At 32.3% G+C, this 18262-nt stretch overlaps 1 protein-coding gene across 5 annotated transcripts in view; it reads right to left on the bottom strand.

The window, feature by feature from the left end:
• The window catches only part of LOC143239787 (filamin-A-like), a 167363-nt gene that overhangs the window by 112355 nt on the left and 36746 nt on the right, over nt 1-18262 (bottom strand). For all 5 annotated transcript variants that reach the window (XM_076481298.1, XM_076481296.1, XM_076481301.1 and 2 more), the window contains 4 exons: nt 11965-12225; nt 7596-7693; nt 5667-5933; nt 5132-5209 (listed from right to left, as the gene is read on the bottom strand). In XM_076481298.1, the coding sequence (XP_076337413.1) occupies nt 5132-5209; nt 5667-5933; nt 7596-7693; nt 11965-12225 (704 nt within the window). The remainder of the gene's footprint in view (nt 1-5131; nt 5210-5666; nt 5934-7595; nt 7694-11964; nt 12226-18262) is intronic.

Genomic DNA, 18262 nt, shown 5'->3' with positions numbered 1-18262 from the left:
GGTAAAGTATGCACATAATATTGATGGTGAATAGGTCAGGCTGTTGACATTCACAGGCCAAAAGAATAAGGAAATATGCCTGAAGGGACAGGTGAAATAAAAATCATTAGGAAATAGGTTTGAATGAAGGGCCCCATTAATATCCCAGTTAAAAATGACAGTTTGCCGAGGAGGGCAAAGAATCCTGAAATAATGGATTAACATGGTAAGGATGGTTGAGAGAAAAACCCTGCATTAATGGGAAAAATTAAAGGTATGGGATAGTGGTGCCTGATAACCTCAAAACAAGGAGAAGAAGAAACCCAGTTAAAAAGTCACAGGAGAAACTTGGAGACATCAGCAACAGTAGGACAAGCAGCAGGAAATCCCTGAGTTCAGGACTATGTGCAACAGACATTCCACTTTTAACAATGAACATTCATGGAAGAAGGACAGATGGATTGAGCCAATTGAAAAGCTAAATGATACAAGAATCTAAATTTCCTCACTTAGGACCAAACAAAAGCCACGTGTGAAGTGCAGGGTATATAAGTAGTGACTGAGGTTGATAAAGGTAATAAAAGAAGTGGTACAGCATGGAATAATTGTATTTACAGTCAATGAAGAAACCATGGTTGAGCCAACCTGTAAGGAACAATCAGGAGGACCTCACATAAAACAATCAAATATAAGGATAAATATATAGAAATCTGTGTGACTAAATCTGACTGAAGGTAACTGTGGCCAAAGCTAGGAGATGAAACACTGGGGACCAAAAGAAGATTAACAGGTGACTAATGTTGGTGGCAAAAGTGAGAAAACCCCACAGACTTCAAAGCCACTAGAAAATGATTGAATGAAGAGATCACTCTATCAGATAAATCTTGTCAGGGAGAAAAAGGTTATCTGCCACAAGACTGAAGGAACCTCAGCCATAACATGCAAGTAAATGAATGTGTTGCATATAAGCCCAGTATAGGTAATCTAATGTATAAAAAACAGAGAGATCTTAACCAGGTGCCAACTTGGTGAACGATATAAGCCACCATCATGAAACTCTCACAATGAATCAGTACCAAGCAATGTCTGGCAATAGGAAGAAAGTGATCCAAAGCTGAAAGAAGAGAGTAGAGTTCCAGGATGGTGATATGCAAAGAACATTCATCTATAGACCAATGATTTGAAGCCTCCCGGTGAGCAATATATATCCCAACCTTGAAGGAATGAATCTGTAAACAGATGTAAATTCAGACTAGGACAAGAAAGTGGGACACCTGCTAATGTGCGAGTCTTGCACATCCACCAGAGAATATCATCTACATGGGAACAAGTGTGATGGGAATATCTAAGAGATCCAACCATGGTTCCATTGATTGTGCAGAGTCCACCAAAAAGTAGCAGAGGAGAATTGGAGGTATCATGAAAGATTACAACCTCAAAAGTGATAGAAACTTTTTTTGCAGAAAATAAGAGAGAAGACAGGGTTTGATAAACTGACAAGTCCAAAGAACAGAGTTGGAGAGGAGAAAGTTGAGCCCAACTAAGGTGAGTGTTGAAAAATACACCCAAATTTACAAAGTATTAGGCAGGACATAGGAAGGACTTCTTGAAAGTGGTCAACCAGCCTACATAAGTAGCTTTGAGAAGGAATTAAAGAGAATGACTGGCTGATTCCTGTTTAAAAATTGATCCATATGCAAATCCTGGAGATATGAAGCAGATAAACAGGTTCTAGATGAAACAGCATCACAAACTAAAAGGTCTCAGCAACAAATAATCTACTTTGTAAAGCCAGAGTTGAAGACAACAAAATAACACAACATGGAGGAAAAAAAAAAAATGTTCCTAGAAAATCTCTTAAGATTTCTGTAAAGAGCTTCAGACAGGAGAGGGAAGGTGGAAAGGTACAAAAGATTTCTGAGAGTAAAATGGTGGGGTGAAAATTTGAGCATAAATAAGATTAATGGGAGATTCAGGGGCTCACCTTCCAAATTGGTAAAACTGAACCCAACAAAAATTGGTCAAGATAACCCTATAAAATGTGAGGGAGACTGATTCAAGTCTGTGGGGGACAAGACATACTAACACTATAACTCAACAGAAACACAAATTGTTTAGCATGATTACAAATATCAGGGGATGAGAGAAACCCCAAATAGAGTTAGGAAGTACATTCATGTATTTAAAAAGGATCTGGGTAATAAGACATAGGAGTAAAGAATAAAATATCACACAAGGCAGAAAAAGAAAAATGTGGAAGACTGATCAGAATCCTCAGGGAGGGTATGGGAAGGCACAGCAAAGTAAGGATGTAGGAAATAGGCAATCAAGTCCTTTGCAACTTGTCCTAGTTCCACAAAGTTCAGGAGGAAGTGGGGAAGGGTCTAGGGATAAAAGATGATCCATATCATTTTCAATTTTCCTGAGAATAAATGTAGACACTTGGTGTCATTGGTAAAGCACCTGTCAAATGTGAGACTCTTAAAGTGATGACATTAACTTAGGAATTCATGTTGTTGTAGTCAGCAAAAACAACCATAATAAGGGTAAGTGAACAGATATGCTTTAAAAAAAAACTGAGAATGTTAAATTAAATGACTTCCAGTTTGGTTTGTTTTGTTTTCAATTTTGCACAAAGCTACACGAGGGCTATCTGTGCTAGCTCTCCCTAATTTAGCAGTGTAAGGCTAGAGGAAAGGCAGCTAGTCATCACCATCCACTGCCAATTCTTGGGCTACTTTTTTACCAACGAATAGTTAGATTTGCCATCACATTATAATGCCCCTATGACTGAAAGAGTGAGCTTATTTGGTGCAACATGGATTTGAACCTGAGACCCTCAGATTACAAGTCGAGTGCCCTAACCACTTGGCCATGCCAGGCCAATTACTTCCAGAAGAAAAATCAATCTGAACACCAATCAGGACAATAAAAGAAATACAGTCGAGTGTAAGCACCACTAAACGAGAAGTGATAGTTTGGTAGAGGTACATAGAGGGAGTAATGTGAGTGTACTATGTTCCTATTTTGCATGAGAAACACATTGGAATCATTTGATTCCAATCAAGAGATGCAGAAGGTTTGTGGCTTGCATAATAAGAAAGTTCACATATAGAGGGCAGCAATAAATGAGAGTAGTTAATCTTGTGAGATGAAGGATGTATTGTATCAGATATACTTTTAACGTTACTTATTATTGTTAACTTGACTGATCATTCACAATGTATAAAAGATTGTACATTTTTAAAATGTTTCTTTATTAACTTCTAAATCTTTCTCTGATTGTAACTTGAGCTTTAGTGCATCAAAATACTTTTAATGGTGAGTAGAGAACTGTGTAGAAACTGTCTGGCACAAAAGCCCATAAAACCTTTTAAAAAAGGCTTTGTCAACATTATCCTTTTCAATAAAGAAGGAGCAAATTATTCTAGAAATCTAATATTCTATTATTCTACAAATCACAAGAAGAACTAGATTTGCAAAACCTCCAGTAGATATATTTTATTGAAGTGAGAAAACATACACAAATAAACAAAGCATTGGCAATTATTAAAAATATATAGCCCCTATTTTCTTACATTTACAATATATTACAGAAAAACACAAAAAATTATCTTGTTGGCAAAAGGTAAAAAAAAAGATTCATTTCTATAGTATAGATATACCATAGAAAAAATAAATTCATTGTGAAATATTACTCTCCCAGAAAAACTCTGATAATAACAACTGTATTCAAGATTTATTTTCTTAAAATTTTATTTCTATATGCATGGAATTTTGAGCAAAGCTATGCAAGGGCTATCTGTGCTAGTCGTCCAAACTTATAAGCAACAGATTGGAGGGAAGTCAATAATAACCACAACCGACTCTTGTGTTACCTTAAACAAATAGTGGTATTGACTGTCATATTGTAATAGTTCAATTTTAATATTGGAAATAGTACAAAAAACAAGCATGAATGTAAAGTTAATGAATTTCCTCACATTTTAATCAATATATAGTTTACTTGAAGAGAATGTAAAGTTAAAAGACTTTAGGTTTAATCAGCACCACTTAAGTTACAGTAACCATCCTTTATAAAAAATATGAAACCATATCCTTTCAGGCAAACAGTAGTATTGCTCACTAACAAACACTGTTTTAATCTGAAATTAGACTTACAAGTAATACAGAAAAATTAAAAATCTACATTTAAATATAAAAATTATTATTTTTCATTTTTGATGCTTTCTTTTTTCAACTTAATATAAATTGTTATTAATGTAAATTTAGTTTTTAAAGCCAATCCAAATTATGAGCTTTAATCAGAAAACTTTAATTGATTTGATGGTTGTTTCATGCAGATTTAGGATTTATTCCATCCCTTGTAAAACTTTGTTGATAAATGTTTGGTAATATTAAGCTGTAGGTCAATTATCATGTAACTGGTTTAATTAGTAATGCTACATTAACATGAAGGTTTACAGTCTACTTTTAACAGAAAATTCTAAATAACTATTTTAACAGAGACTGTTAAAATATAAGACCTTAAATAATAAAAACTATTAATCTGATAAACTCTGAAATGGTTAAATACCAACTTAACAAAATACTAAACAAAGTATTGGTACTTTGCTTGGAAATTATCTTATTACTTTTTAATTTTCTAACTAAATAAATAACCATATAACTACAAAGTTACAAAATCTGTATGGTGAAATTACATTTCACAAGTTGAGTACCTTATTCTCTATTCACAAATTATATTCTCGTTTCAAACAAGTGTTCAGTAAACATTGTCCAATAATTGCTATGAAAACAATAAAAGCAATTTTTATATAATAAATACAATATACCAAATGCATACTCAATAAAATAATAATATAATTGGCCACTGAATGTGATATCCAAATTGAAATACTAATAATACAGTCAGCACACTTATTTATTTTCCTTGTACATTTTTCTTACTAGAACATGCACTAATTAGTAGAACACTGTGATGTTAAACATGCAAGATAAACAGAATGCAAATGGGCATTCAACATATACATTGGTAATTAATTTATGATATCCTGCAACTCAACTGTCACACAGATATAAATTAGATTTCATTCTACACTTGTGATTTTAAACAAAAAAATGAATTAGAATTCAATGTTCAACAACATACCTTGTGCAGTCCTTCCATCTTGGCAGTATACGTAACAGTGTAGGTTCTGCTTCGATCATTATTAAATGTTACCTCCACCTACAAGAGATGATAAAATACTCTATTACAAAGACCAGTTGGACAAAGTCACTACTGCCATCTATTGAGCATTTATAAATAATGAAGTGAAATTTAAACACTCACTGTCTTTATTAACCAAACATTTACTTACAGATAAAACAAAGAAGCCTAATGAAACTTAGCAGTAAACAGTTTAGGACAAAATGGGTGACCAAAAGCAAAGTAAAACTTTCAAAGCAATGAGTTTACAAAAATTGAAATGTTACTTACAACAGATGGCAGCAAATCTTTTGTAAAATTATGCAATATTTGGTATTATTAGCAAGCCACTTATAGTATAGGAAAACCAAAATATGATTTGACAGAATTAACAAACAACAACAACTTTGCAGTCTGAGATCAAACTTTTACTACTGTTTAAACATAATAAAACAAACAATATAGCTAAGAAAAAAGGATGGAAGCTATCACTCACAGGTTCTAAATGTCCTATAGGATTCTCAATAAAAACTTGGATGTCACCTTTGCCTGCACTAAAAGTCTCGACAGTAAAACTGGTAGGAGCACCACACACGACACCAGCAGGTTCAATACCTGGACCATAACAACGAACTCTCTTAGGGTTGATACAAGGACGTAGAGGAGCCCCTGGCTGAAGTTTGGCATTTGGATACTGAGACAAGTACGTCATCATAGACAATTCGTCAACCTTTGGGTTTACCATCTCTTCTGGTCTTATCAACTGAAAAATTAGATATATTCTATATAATTATATAGTTTTATTCATTAATTATTGTTGTGTCAAATGCAAAAGAAATAAACAGAATATCACAAAATAATACAAAAACATATCAAGCATAGAAATAAAGTTCAATATAAAAATATTACAGCAAAATTAATCACTGCATCGTTTTAGCCTTAAAACAGAACTATTATGGGTCCAAATAATCCATCATTTTGAGTAATAAATTTCATGTTTTTGCATATGATGATATTCACTTGTAAGGGCTGATAAAAAAAATGGGTCAAATCACTCATCTTCTTTACAATTATTGGATTAATTTAAATACAATTTTGTATATAACAGTTTAGAAACACACATTTAATTAAAAAAACATAATCACCACAAGTTATTTTCTATAAACATTGCAAAATTCTGGTATTATTATATTTTAGTATAAAACATACACATACACTAGTATCATAATATTGTATATTATGATACACTGGTATGATAATCTGGTATAAACATACATTGGTATTATAATCTGGTATAAAATATGCACAGAAGCACATACAGTTTCACTGATATTACTGAACTAACCTTCTAATGTAGTTTCTTAAAATAAATAGACTTTATGGTAATTAATCCAACTTATATGGAATATGTTCTTTTAAGGTTTGTTCCTCCATTTCAGTTTTGATTTAATGCAAGATTTAGCAAAAATTGCACAAACAATACTTTTCAAATGATAGGCTTAAACACAATTTTCTTTCATCCAATATGCACCAGAGATATCAAAGTGTTCCACAACTTTTGCAAATGGTACAGCCCATGTTTTTCACAAGAATAGCAACTGTCATTCTCAATGACAATAGCCAGTAACATAGGAAACTGGTCAAAGTAAGTAAAGCATACAGTACAGTAATTGTTGTTGTGAATTTATTACCTGAATAAGGCACAGTTATTGTTACTATAGTAAACTCAAGTATACAAATGTTTTGTAACAAACACCAACAGAGAAGGTAACTGCAACTCTTTGTTACTTGTTTGACTCAAGTGCTTGTCTTCTGTATAAAAATTCACTAAGTAACCTTAAGCCATTATTTATTAGTTTGTACAACTGAAAAGTATTATTTGAGAATTACAGTTATGTTATGTAGTTTTCATAATTAGCAATAATTTTAACATTTAACACAATGCACAATTTACTGATGACAGTTTTGATAATTTAAAATGACATTTAAGATCTTCAAAGATCTATATGTCATAATACTCTTGTCTGATTTGTTTTATCACTGCAAGTTTTTTTTATTCTCACTGTTAACTTTGGTTGGGAGGAAAAAGATGGAAAATGTGGCCTTTGGAACACTACAGTGTTTTAAAGTGAGTGTTGTTCAAACGAAAATGCCATCTAAAAAAATGCCTGAGAAAATTTCTTGTGGTTCTGCGAGTTGACTTATAAAATATTTTTATAAATAAACTTGAAAATTTTGACAATTTGAAGAGGGAAAATAATACATTTATAGTAAGAACTTTTGAGGTTATTTGAGTAAACCTTAACATCCAGTCATGTTCTTATAATGAAAATAACATAACAAGGAGACAAAAGCTAATGTGCATTATAATAATTAACTACAATCTTAATGAACATAAGATAAATCATATGTACATATGTCTCACCTGTGGCACATTGAGCCAATCATTGGCTAGACCCATTGCCTCAGATGCATTTTGCAGGGCATTGTTGGGACTCCATTCTGGCCAATCAGGACACAGACCTAAAATAAAAAAAAAAAAATTTATTTAAAGCATTTTGTCAACAGAACAATACAAATATATATAACAAGAAGAATGTCTTTTTCAAAACTTGGTTACATGTTTTAACAGCTTCTGACTCTACAGATATTTTTAAGTATCTGTAAACCATTTTACTCAATACACAAAGAACTGATCTAAAGAATAAGACTCGTGACATAATTCAGCAGTCTAAGGACTCCAGGTGCAACTCAATACATCACTAGTTTAACCTTTAGGGCAGTTTTACATTGTGAGACTAACCTTTAAAACAACTTGATACAGAATGAGGTTAATCTTTAAGATAATTTGATAAACTGTCAACTTAATATACTATATTAATATACTATAAGGTTAACCTTTAAGAAAACTTGATACACTGCAATATATGTTTGGAACAATGTGATACAATGTAAAGTTAATCTTGAGGACACCTGATACTATCCAGCAAACAGGGCATGGAGTTGAGTGCTTACATCCACAGTGTCTCAGCTCTATATCCATAATTGATATTCTGCAATAGCTGGCTAGTTTGATATCAGCATTTGTAATTTGTCTGATAGCATAAAGTAGTATCGTATAGTATTTAGAAACTATTACCACAAGCATTATCCATTGTGACTTTAAGGTGACAACTGGGGCTGACAATGGGAATTCTATCAAAATCTCTTTAATGTTTATTTTGTATTACATTTATTTCCATTTTATAGTGTTGATTTTAATTGCCTATTAGCAATTAATGTAACTAATAGTATTGAGACAATCTATTTCATTATATATATATATATATCTTACCATTATCTAAATGGTTTTCTCAAATTTTTGTCACATCTTGACTACATCTAAACTGTCTGAAACATTAATTTATTATACTTTTATTTTGATAAATTTAAAATTCCAAAATTAAGAAGCACTCTTCTATAAAGTAGCAAATTAGCAATGATGCTTAAAACATCAACCATAATAGGTCAGTTGGTAGAGAATGAAATGTAAGAAAAAAACACTGGTATAACTAGAGGGAAGAAGGCATTACACAACTTCATAATAGTGCTTAAAACCAAAACTGTTGTTCCTAACACTGTATTTGAATTATAGATTAAAAGGAAAGAGAGAGAAAGAATCAAAATAAGTTTATATTAAAACCTGTAAAATACATTGATGAATGTCTATTAATTTTATTTTATTATTTTAATATCTTGATTATAATAATTATAACCTTTAAAAGTGATTGAATTATTTTAGCTAAGAGTTAATAGCATTAACATAATAATAATTTAAGATACTACCAAGTTAGACTTAACAATACAATGTAATGTTGTAAAGTCTCATAAGTATAAAAGTATTTATTTTGGTATGAAAGAAAATGCATTTAATAATTTCTTATTTTTTCATTAATAATAGTTTCCTCAATATTACTGAGTATATTGTTCAAATACCTTTAACCACTATTATTATTTTATTTTCTTATTAATTTTCACACCCATGAAGATTATTTTGCATTGTTAACTTATATAATAATTTAAGAATAAACCACATCTCGAAAAGAAGCTGAGCCTTCTAAGATATTATGAAGGCCAAAAAGTATACAAAATATAGAGGGAGCTCAAATGACATTTTACTGCATTCTAATCATTGCTAGTTTTAGTTTGCTTGCCTATTAATTTATGAAATTATACACTTCTTGTCCGTTTATGTTATACAGTTGTCATTAGTAATCTACAGGCTGTTTTTAATTGTGAATTACATAGGTAAATTACTTTTTTTTAAATCAAAAACAACTTTTTATTAACTTCATTTAGTTACCAGAAGACTTAAAAAAATAGAATTAAACAAAATAGGAGTGCACACACTTATTTCAAATATATATATTTTACCAACACATTTTCTGATGGTAAAAATTATATTCCGTTAGCTAGTTTTGACATGTTGAATTACTAAATTTTAAACGTTATGTAACAAAACTGTGAAATTATCATTATGTCATTTTAGTAAAACTATGTCACAAGTCAAATTGAAATTTAAGTTCAATTTATAATATATATCTCATTAGTTTCTACCAATGTTGTTTGTTGCACTGGATGAATGCTTGGGAAGACTTCACTCAGATTTTAGTCTAAGTTATGGAAAGACTTCTATCATATTTAATTCTAACTTGAATCTGGTATAAATATCTGGATAGCAGTATAGCTTACTCAGGCAATATACAACCACAGTGGGTTAACATTTACTTTGATAATTATAAAATACAGAATTTATATACTGAAAATATTTTAACATTCTTGAATAAATGATAATAACAATAAATTGACACATCTAAATGAAAACTTTTCCTGGTTTATTTTGTACAATGTTTCAAGTATATGCCCTTCATCAGACAGTAAGTAATTAAGCTCATTTAGGTGTCTTGAATTATTCTTTATTATCAGTTTACCCAACCTTTTCTTCTCTTTTCTAGTGGAATAACACTCATTCACTTTAGAATACTACATGATGTTGAAGTTTTATTTCCAAACTTTGGATAATAATAAGTAAACATACCTCAAGACCTATCTTGTTAAGACTGCTCCGATACTTTAACTTAATCATTAGCAGTTCATACATAAGCTCTTGCTTGTAAAAATGCCTAAATAAATAAACTTCATAACCCCTTTCAGTGTATGACTGACCACTTCAAGACTATGAAAGGTATACATTCCTGACAGTCCAATTCTTACCACTCAGTCAAAAGCTCTTTATAGATTAAGTTATCTCACAAGTAATCTGATATTCATTACACACTATATATCATTAACATAACTGAATATGATACACAGTGTTATCCATTATAAAACAACAGAAGACAAGTGTTTAAAACCACATTCTGACTATCAAATTAGACTGCATGGTTACTGTGGCTAGCCTTCATTTTTAATTGTGGTAAATTTAAATTTGTTTAAATGGATCTAGAGATAAATTATTTTCACGAGTACATATAATTTTAAGTGATGAGGTACTTTCTACTTAATATTAGGTTGAGGAATAATTCGTGAGCGTTTTTAAACAATTTCATTCAAACATTACATGCAAGACTATACAATACTTCAATGCATGAACACATTACACCCAAAACATTTATTATGATACTTTATTTCATGTAATACCTAGGTATATAGTATGCATTGTTTTAAACGAAATTGCAAGAAATTAAATGTGAAAAGCAGATGGTGTCGAAAATGCTCGATTTTGTTCACTTGACATTCCATTTAATGAGCTGAAAATGAAAGCAAAAATTAAAGACATATGAAAATCAAACACACCATCTATTAGAGCAAAAAATTATCTACCAAATGACATGAAATATTTTGCGAAAGCATTTCATTTATGAATATATTTTTTTAACTTGAAAAAACGCTCACGAATTATTCCTCAACCCAATACAATGTCAAAACAATACAGTTTGCTACTTTATTTGTACCCTAATGTTCTGAGAAAATCCAGTAAGAGATCTCAAAAAATCCAAACTTCCCTTGGATTTTACAAATCTTAAATGTTAGGTTGTAAAATATCCAATACTATAATCAAGATGTTTTTGATAAACTAAGAAAAAAGCAAGCTGGCAGGAATCCAACTACAACACCCAATTAAACACAACCTTCATGGTCATATATCTGTCCAACAAAATTCAAGCTAACCAGATCCTCTGGAAAAACCAATCCACAAATTTATAAAACCTTGATTAAAATAATTTACCTGCATTCAAGCAACCAAAGCTTATGTTCATTACCAATAATGGTTCATATTTCCTCTTCTTCTCTACACCAAATGAACAGACCAGTTCATTAAAAGATGCCTTTTCTCACATAAAAAGTAACTGTGCCCCATACATTTAACCTCCTTGCTGGAAATTCTTAAGACTGTTGGAGTCTTTGTCCCCACCCTCTTTTGGCTCAGGTTCTCTAACAACTGTGGGAGCTGTAGGGGCATGATTATGCTACTGAAACAAATGTTTCATAAATCAGTCCAAGTTCCTCACAATTTTGAATACGTGAATCACGCCACCTCTATAACTTTCATTTATACATAATAAACTATGTGTCTCTGCCAGTACTTTAAAGTGTCAGGTATCACAAAGTATTAAACAGTTACTGTTGCTGTAATATTCATGGATAAATTCCATCTTATAGATCACATTACACTGTTAATCATTGATTGAATAACTTGAGTAAGGTAACAAACATCACTCACAGAAATGACATATAATTCCAACAAGACAAACCTGGTGCAACAGCATCAACCAAGGCACCCATGGCTCGGCCATCGTTCCAATCAGAAGTGAAGTTGTTAATAGGAATGTCAGGAACTTTACTCTGGATCCATCCAAGAAGTCTTTGTTTTGGAGATGGACCTCCTTTCGACCCAAGAACAAGGTCTGCATCCTCACCTTCCCACATCGGCATGGAGATGGAATAGTGGAGAATAAGTGTCCATATCAATCCAAGAATTAACTTCAACTTGCAATCCACAATATCAGTACTATCTGTATGTGAAAGGTAACTGTCACAATGTTGTTTTGCATATAATATTTTGCAAATAAGTTTAAGTCTAGCAAAAACAGTAAAATATGGAAAATAATTACTTCTTTATATCATGCAGATTTTATCATATAAAAACTGATGAATCAATCAAGTAACAAATGACTGACACTCTACAAAACAACAAATAAAAACAGGAATTACTTTCAAGAATCACAAAAATAATTTGGTCATTTTCTTGCAATATTAAGAAAATACAACACAAGTATTTCAATATGAGATATATCAGTATTCCTGGTTATTTTTAAATATGAAAAACTACCTCTCATTGTAACTCTTTAAGTAATTATCAAATCATTCATTCAATTCAAATACTTATTTCTCACACATTTCAAAGTACATTATCACCTATTACTAGTAGTAACACTAGAAGGTATTTATAGAACAATGTTGTCATATTTTTCAATTTACAAATTATTTTTAATTTCCATATCTGTGGCAATTATTCTATTATTTTTCAAAATTATTGTTGATTTCTGTGCACCATTATTAAGGTTTCGAGTTTCAGTGAGAAACTTGAACACTCTTTCCACCTTCTAACATGGAGTTACATTGTAACACGAAAAGCTGCCACCCATTGACAAGTCAGTAAGCTAATAATACCAAAAACCCAGTTTCAATACTCGATGTGGGCATAGAACAAACAGCCCACTGTGTAGCCTTGCGCTTAACAACAAACTGTAACAGCGCCAAAGCAAGTTTAATTGCATTTAACATTCGCCAATAATCTCATGTTTATCCCATTTCGTTTCAAAATCACACAAACAAAATTTTGTTAGTCGGATATATTAAAAAATACACATACACACACAAACAAACTAAAAACATGCCTAAGTTGTTTTGAACACATTATAAACAAAAATGTCACGTCTTACATATATTTTTTTAGCAACAGGGAAAATTAAATTTCATTTAGTAAGACTGTTCAATAACTAGGGTTGATACCTCACCGTTGTTTGTTTGTTTTATATAGATTTACTGGTTGTTAATAAAGCAATTTAATCTGCCTTTTTTATGTTGTTGTTATAATGTGGATCTAAATATTTCATTGTTATCGCATTACAAGGATATGTATAATGTTAAACGTTTCTTTGTTAAAATTAAAATAATTTAAGCGATAACACAGGCCTATGAATTTAAACTTCATAAAAGCTGTTTTGATTTTAATAACAGATTTTCCATAATTCAGTTACGAAGGTTTTGAAAATGATGTTAATTTTTTTATACCACATAAGGAGTTTTTACAAATTGGGAAGAAAAACTTTTACTTATATCTAATTATTATTTCGTTTACCGCAATGAACATTTTTATTATTATGTTTTCTAACAAAAATACAAACAACCTGAAGGACATTGATGTCCAATGAATATGCATCCTTTTCATTCATTCTGCTCTGCTACTCCATTCACATAAAAACATGGAAATTTTGTATAAATGGATTATCGATCTAACAACAAACAAAGAGCTTTTCAGTTTGCAGAAGGTAGACAATCATGTTCTTTGTATCTGACCTTATTAAGAAGGAATTCGAGATTTTCGTACGTTCCATTCAAATGAACCAAATGAGTACAGAAACAGATACGTATATGTAACCACTGTGAATAACACCTTTTAGACTTATTTTGTGGGAATCAATGAACAATCGCCACTCACTTGGTCCATAGACTGCAGTGCTGGTGTTAATTTATTGCTACTGTTGCAATAAATCAGCGAACTTTCTTGTAAAAAGTACGGAATGAACGTTTTTTCACGACTTCTCTACCAATAAAATAATGTCCCTGGAGAAAGCAAGTTCTTGGCCCAGAGTCTGGTTCCTAAATTCTGAAGAATCCTTTGGAAGGCTCAAGGCTCTTATCAAATAATTAAGTTCATCTTTTGTAGAAAGGTATTGTTCACCAAACATTTCAGTTTAAAACAATCCGTACGACCATTTCTATCACAACATATGCAGAATCAGATAAAACTGTATCAAAGTTTCCGGTAGAGTAAGTACAGATACATCAAGTCCACAGCAACTTACAGCAGAGTTACCTTGTGTGGGAAGTCAGTTTTTTATTATCATTTAAATCGTTATTAAGCTTAAACTCTCCTAAATTTACTGCCTCCACCATATCTGAAAACGACCCTTTCTGAAAAGCAAACACCCTATTAGAAAATTACCATTCCTCGCATACAAAATAATGCAAGCTTCTGCTTTTCAGAACTAAATAGTATGTGAAGTAAACGTTACACTTAACTATTATATAACAGTAGACAAACGGAATTTAACCTTCATCAACATATATTAACATGAGAACATAGACCTTGAATTTAAACTTCGTACAAACTGTTTGGGTCTTAATAACGGATTTTTCATAATCCAGCTTCGTGGGTTTTGCAAATGACATTCATTTCATTTTTATCACGCAAAGATTTTTTTGCAAATTGTGGGAAGAAACTCTTACGCAGATTCAATTATTATTTCGTTTACCACAATAAACATTTTTATTGCTTTGTTTGGGTTCTAGAACGATCGATACGACTCTTACATCGCGAGTTATCTAAAGAAATCCGTCATTGTTAACATTTTAAGCACAACAAAATGTGACCCGATTTAAGTGAATGGTTCACTTGTGTGAAAGTACACATGACGCTTTGTGAAAAATCTGTACGGTGAAGAAAAAATGAATATCATTTTCGAAATAATAGTACAGGAATTACTGCAGAAGATGTAACATTTTAAACACAATAAAACTATCACAGGCCAATTAGAGGGCCAATATTTTACATTCCAATAACAAATTCAAACTTCGAAAGCAAAACAAATGTTTAATGTATATTAACAGCAGCAAATTAAAATACAGTTACGACAGAAAGTGTTCGTACCCCTGGGTCGTGAGTAGTTTTTTTCCTCATAACTTAAAAAGTATCACGATTAGGATAATGAAAGTGTGGTTTCTTATAAATATTATATTAACACACTTCTACATAACTTTTTATGTAAATTGAACAACAAAGAAACTGTTTATAAACAAATAACCAAACATAGGAGGGGCAGAAAGTGTTCGTGCGTCTACTTTAATGGTCAGTTGTGTAGCCTTTCAGGTGAATTACTTGGTGCAATCTCTCCTCATAGCCCTCCATGATCGTTTGACAGTACTCGACTGGTATTTTCTTCCATTATTCTTTACAGAAGGCCTCCAACTCTTGTAAGTTTTTCGGATGACACTGATGAAGCCTAGTCATCAACTCATTCCGAACGTTTTCAATTGGGTTGAGATCGGATGACTGCGATGGCCACTCCAGAACGCTTATATGGTTCCTCTGCAACCAGGATTGCATATGTTTCGATATGTGCTTAGGTTCATTGTCGTGCTGGAAGATCCAACGACACCCAAGCCGCAAGTTCCAAGCATCATTCTTGATATAAGTGCCTAATATATCAACATACTCTTCTTTTTTCATGATTCCGTTGACACGGTGAAGGCTGTCTACACCAGAAGAGCTGAAGGAACCCCATAGCATGATCGAGCCACCTCCGTGTTTAACTGTAGGGACTGTGTTCTTTGGAAGATTTCGTTCTCCCTTCTTACGGGAATTATAGCGAACATCATTGTGGTAGAAAAGTTCGATTTTAGTCTGGTCTGGTTCTTCCAACAGGTAAAGGGTTTATCTACATGCTTTCTTGCATGCCGTCCTCGTAGAACTCCATATGTAAAGCCTGTTCATTTAGAAGCACGATTGAGGTATGCTTACTTCAACCCCAGTTTCCCTTACCAGTTTCTGTATGTCATTACGTGTTGAACGAGGGTTCCTCTTGGTTCGCGTCTGGAACGAAGGAGGTTATCAGTTGATCCTGTAAGCTTAAACTTGGCAATTATGCTTTGAACAATATATTTCGGCACATTAAGTTGTGTAACAATACCGAAAAGAGACACACGAGACTTGTATTTTACAATAATTCGGTTTTTTAAATCAGTGGACAGTTGTTTTCTGTTCGCTATGATGACCAAACAGATAATGACGGAGATGGCGCTAAATTGCTGGAAGTACATTTTTTTATGGCTAAATTCCAATAATTATGAACCCAATGTCGAGTTCTGGAATGGTATAATGTAGTTTATTCGCCAAACTAAACAAAACTTTTACGGGAATATCAGTTTTTTCATACGTTCTGAAATGTACGAACATTTTCTGCTCCTATTTTTGGTTATTTTTTATAAACAGTTTATTTGTCGTTTAATTTACATACAAAATTATGTAGATGTGTGGTAATATAATATTTATAACAAATTATACTTCTATTAGCCTAATCGTGATACTTTTTAAGTTATGAGCAAAAAACCACTCGGGACGCAGGGGTACGAACAATTTCTGTCCTATCTGTACATTATATGCATGTATAGAGAACTAAAGCCCCTAGTGGCTTAGCGATAAGTCTGAAAGCTTATAACGTTAAAAAACAGGTTTCGGTACCCATGGTGAGCCCAGCAAAGAAAGTCCATCGTCAAGCTTTGTGCTTAATAGCATTAATGCCACTAAGATACTTATAAATGTTTTGTTAGAACCAATAACAAACAGCCTAAAAAGTCTGGCCCAAGCCTAAGGAAAGTGACTGAATAATAAGGATATTTCATCGCCCCAATTCTCCATGACCTGACTTTGACATATATAATGATTAGTGACCTCAAAGAGATGCATGAGCTGCAACAGGAAAATTCCAGGACATTCTCATAATGCCTCAAATGAAAAAATATTTTACTCAGTCCTTGTGTTCATTTTTTTAAGTGGGTCTCGATCATCGCAGATTGTGTATATGAAATTTAGGGGTTTGTATCACTCTAATGACAGTAAGAGAAAGAGGGAAACGAATCGTGGGTAGGTTAAAAGAGTGTTAATCAAATCCTACTATTCCATCTCACAACTGCTGTTGACCAGGTGACTTCTCTTTTAAATCAGTTCAAAATTATGAACACCTGTAAACAAATAGTCCTTGTATAACTTTATGTGAAATAAAATAAACAAAACGCTTAAGTGATAGTTCATAAAAACAATCAAATTTAAAGAAGGACTCTCAAAGATTTCTATATTCTTCTTTGTTTTACAAAATGAACGAAAACATATATTTAATTCTATCTAAAACATTATTGCTAAACTTCGTTCATAGAGTTTGTTTTGAATTTCGCGCAAAGCTACAAGAGGGCTATCTGCATTAGCCGTCCCTAATTTAGCAGTGTAAGACTAGAGGAAAAGCAACTAGTTATTACCACCCACCGACAATTCTTGAACTACTCTTTTACCAACGAACAGTGGGATTGACCATCACAAATAACGACTCCATGGCTCAAAGAGCGAGCTTGTTTCGTGTGACGAGGATTCGATCCTGCGACTTCAGATTACGAGTCAAACGCCGTGCTAGGTCCATTTATAGAATAAATTCTGTAAAGCTAAATAACTGATTTGACGCTTTCAAGTGCGCACTGACACTAAACTGAACAAAAATAACAGTTAAAAAATCTGTATTATTGAACTGGCCGACTTACGTAGAAACGAAATTATCACTTTCAGAGAATGAATAAGCTTACCTGTTATGCAAAAACGTGTCGTTTGCTTTGGTTTTCATCGAAGAAGTTACTTGGTATTTAAACCTTTAATAGTCTGATAAAAATAAGAACTTAGTATTGTAGTGACAAATGATTATTACAATACATGTGAAATTAATCAGTAAAATTATCGTGTCCCATCCCGACACATTTCTATAGGAGAAACGATTTGCTTCCCGCCTTTACAAAAATGCGTTACGCATTTTAGGGTTGTAGGTGCTCTATAACAGTAACGGTGAAATCGCGCGAAATCTTTATCAGTAAATTACCTGATAAATTGGTTGGGATGAAACGCATAAGTAACAAGCCTTCTTGTTTTAATTGTTTTAATAAGGTACTGACATTCCTGAGCTATCAAAAGTTATGTGGTTTTCCACTCGCTTGTGTGATGAAACCTGC

Source organism: Tachypleus tridentatus, chromosome 13, assembly GCF_004210375.1.
Source record: "Tachypleus tridentatus isolate NWPU-2018 chromosome 13, ASM421037v1, whole genome shotgun sequence".
Lineage (NCBI taxonomy): Eukaryota > Metazoa > Arthropoda > Merostomata > Xiphosura > Limulidae > Tachypleus > Tachypleus tridentatus.
The sequence above is the reverse complement of the archived record's forward strand: the minus strand, read 5'-3'. Positions and strand labels throughout refer to the sequence as shown.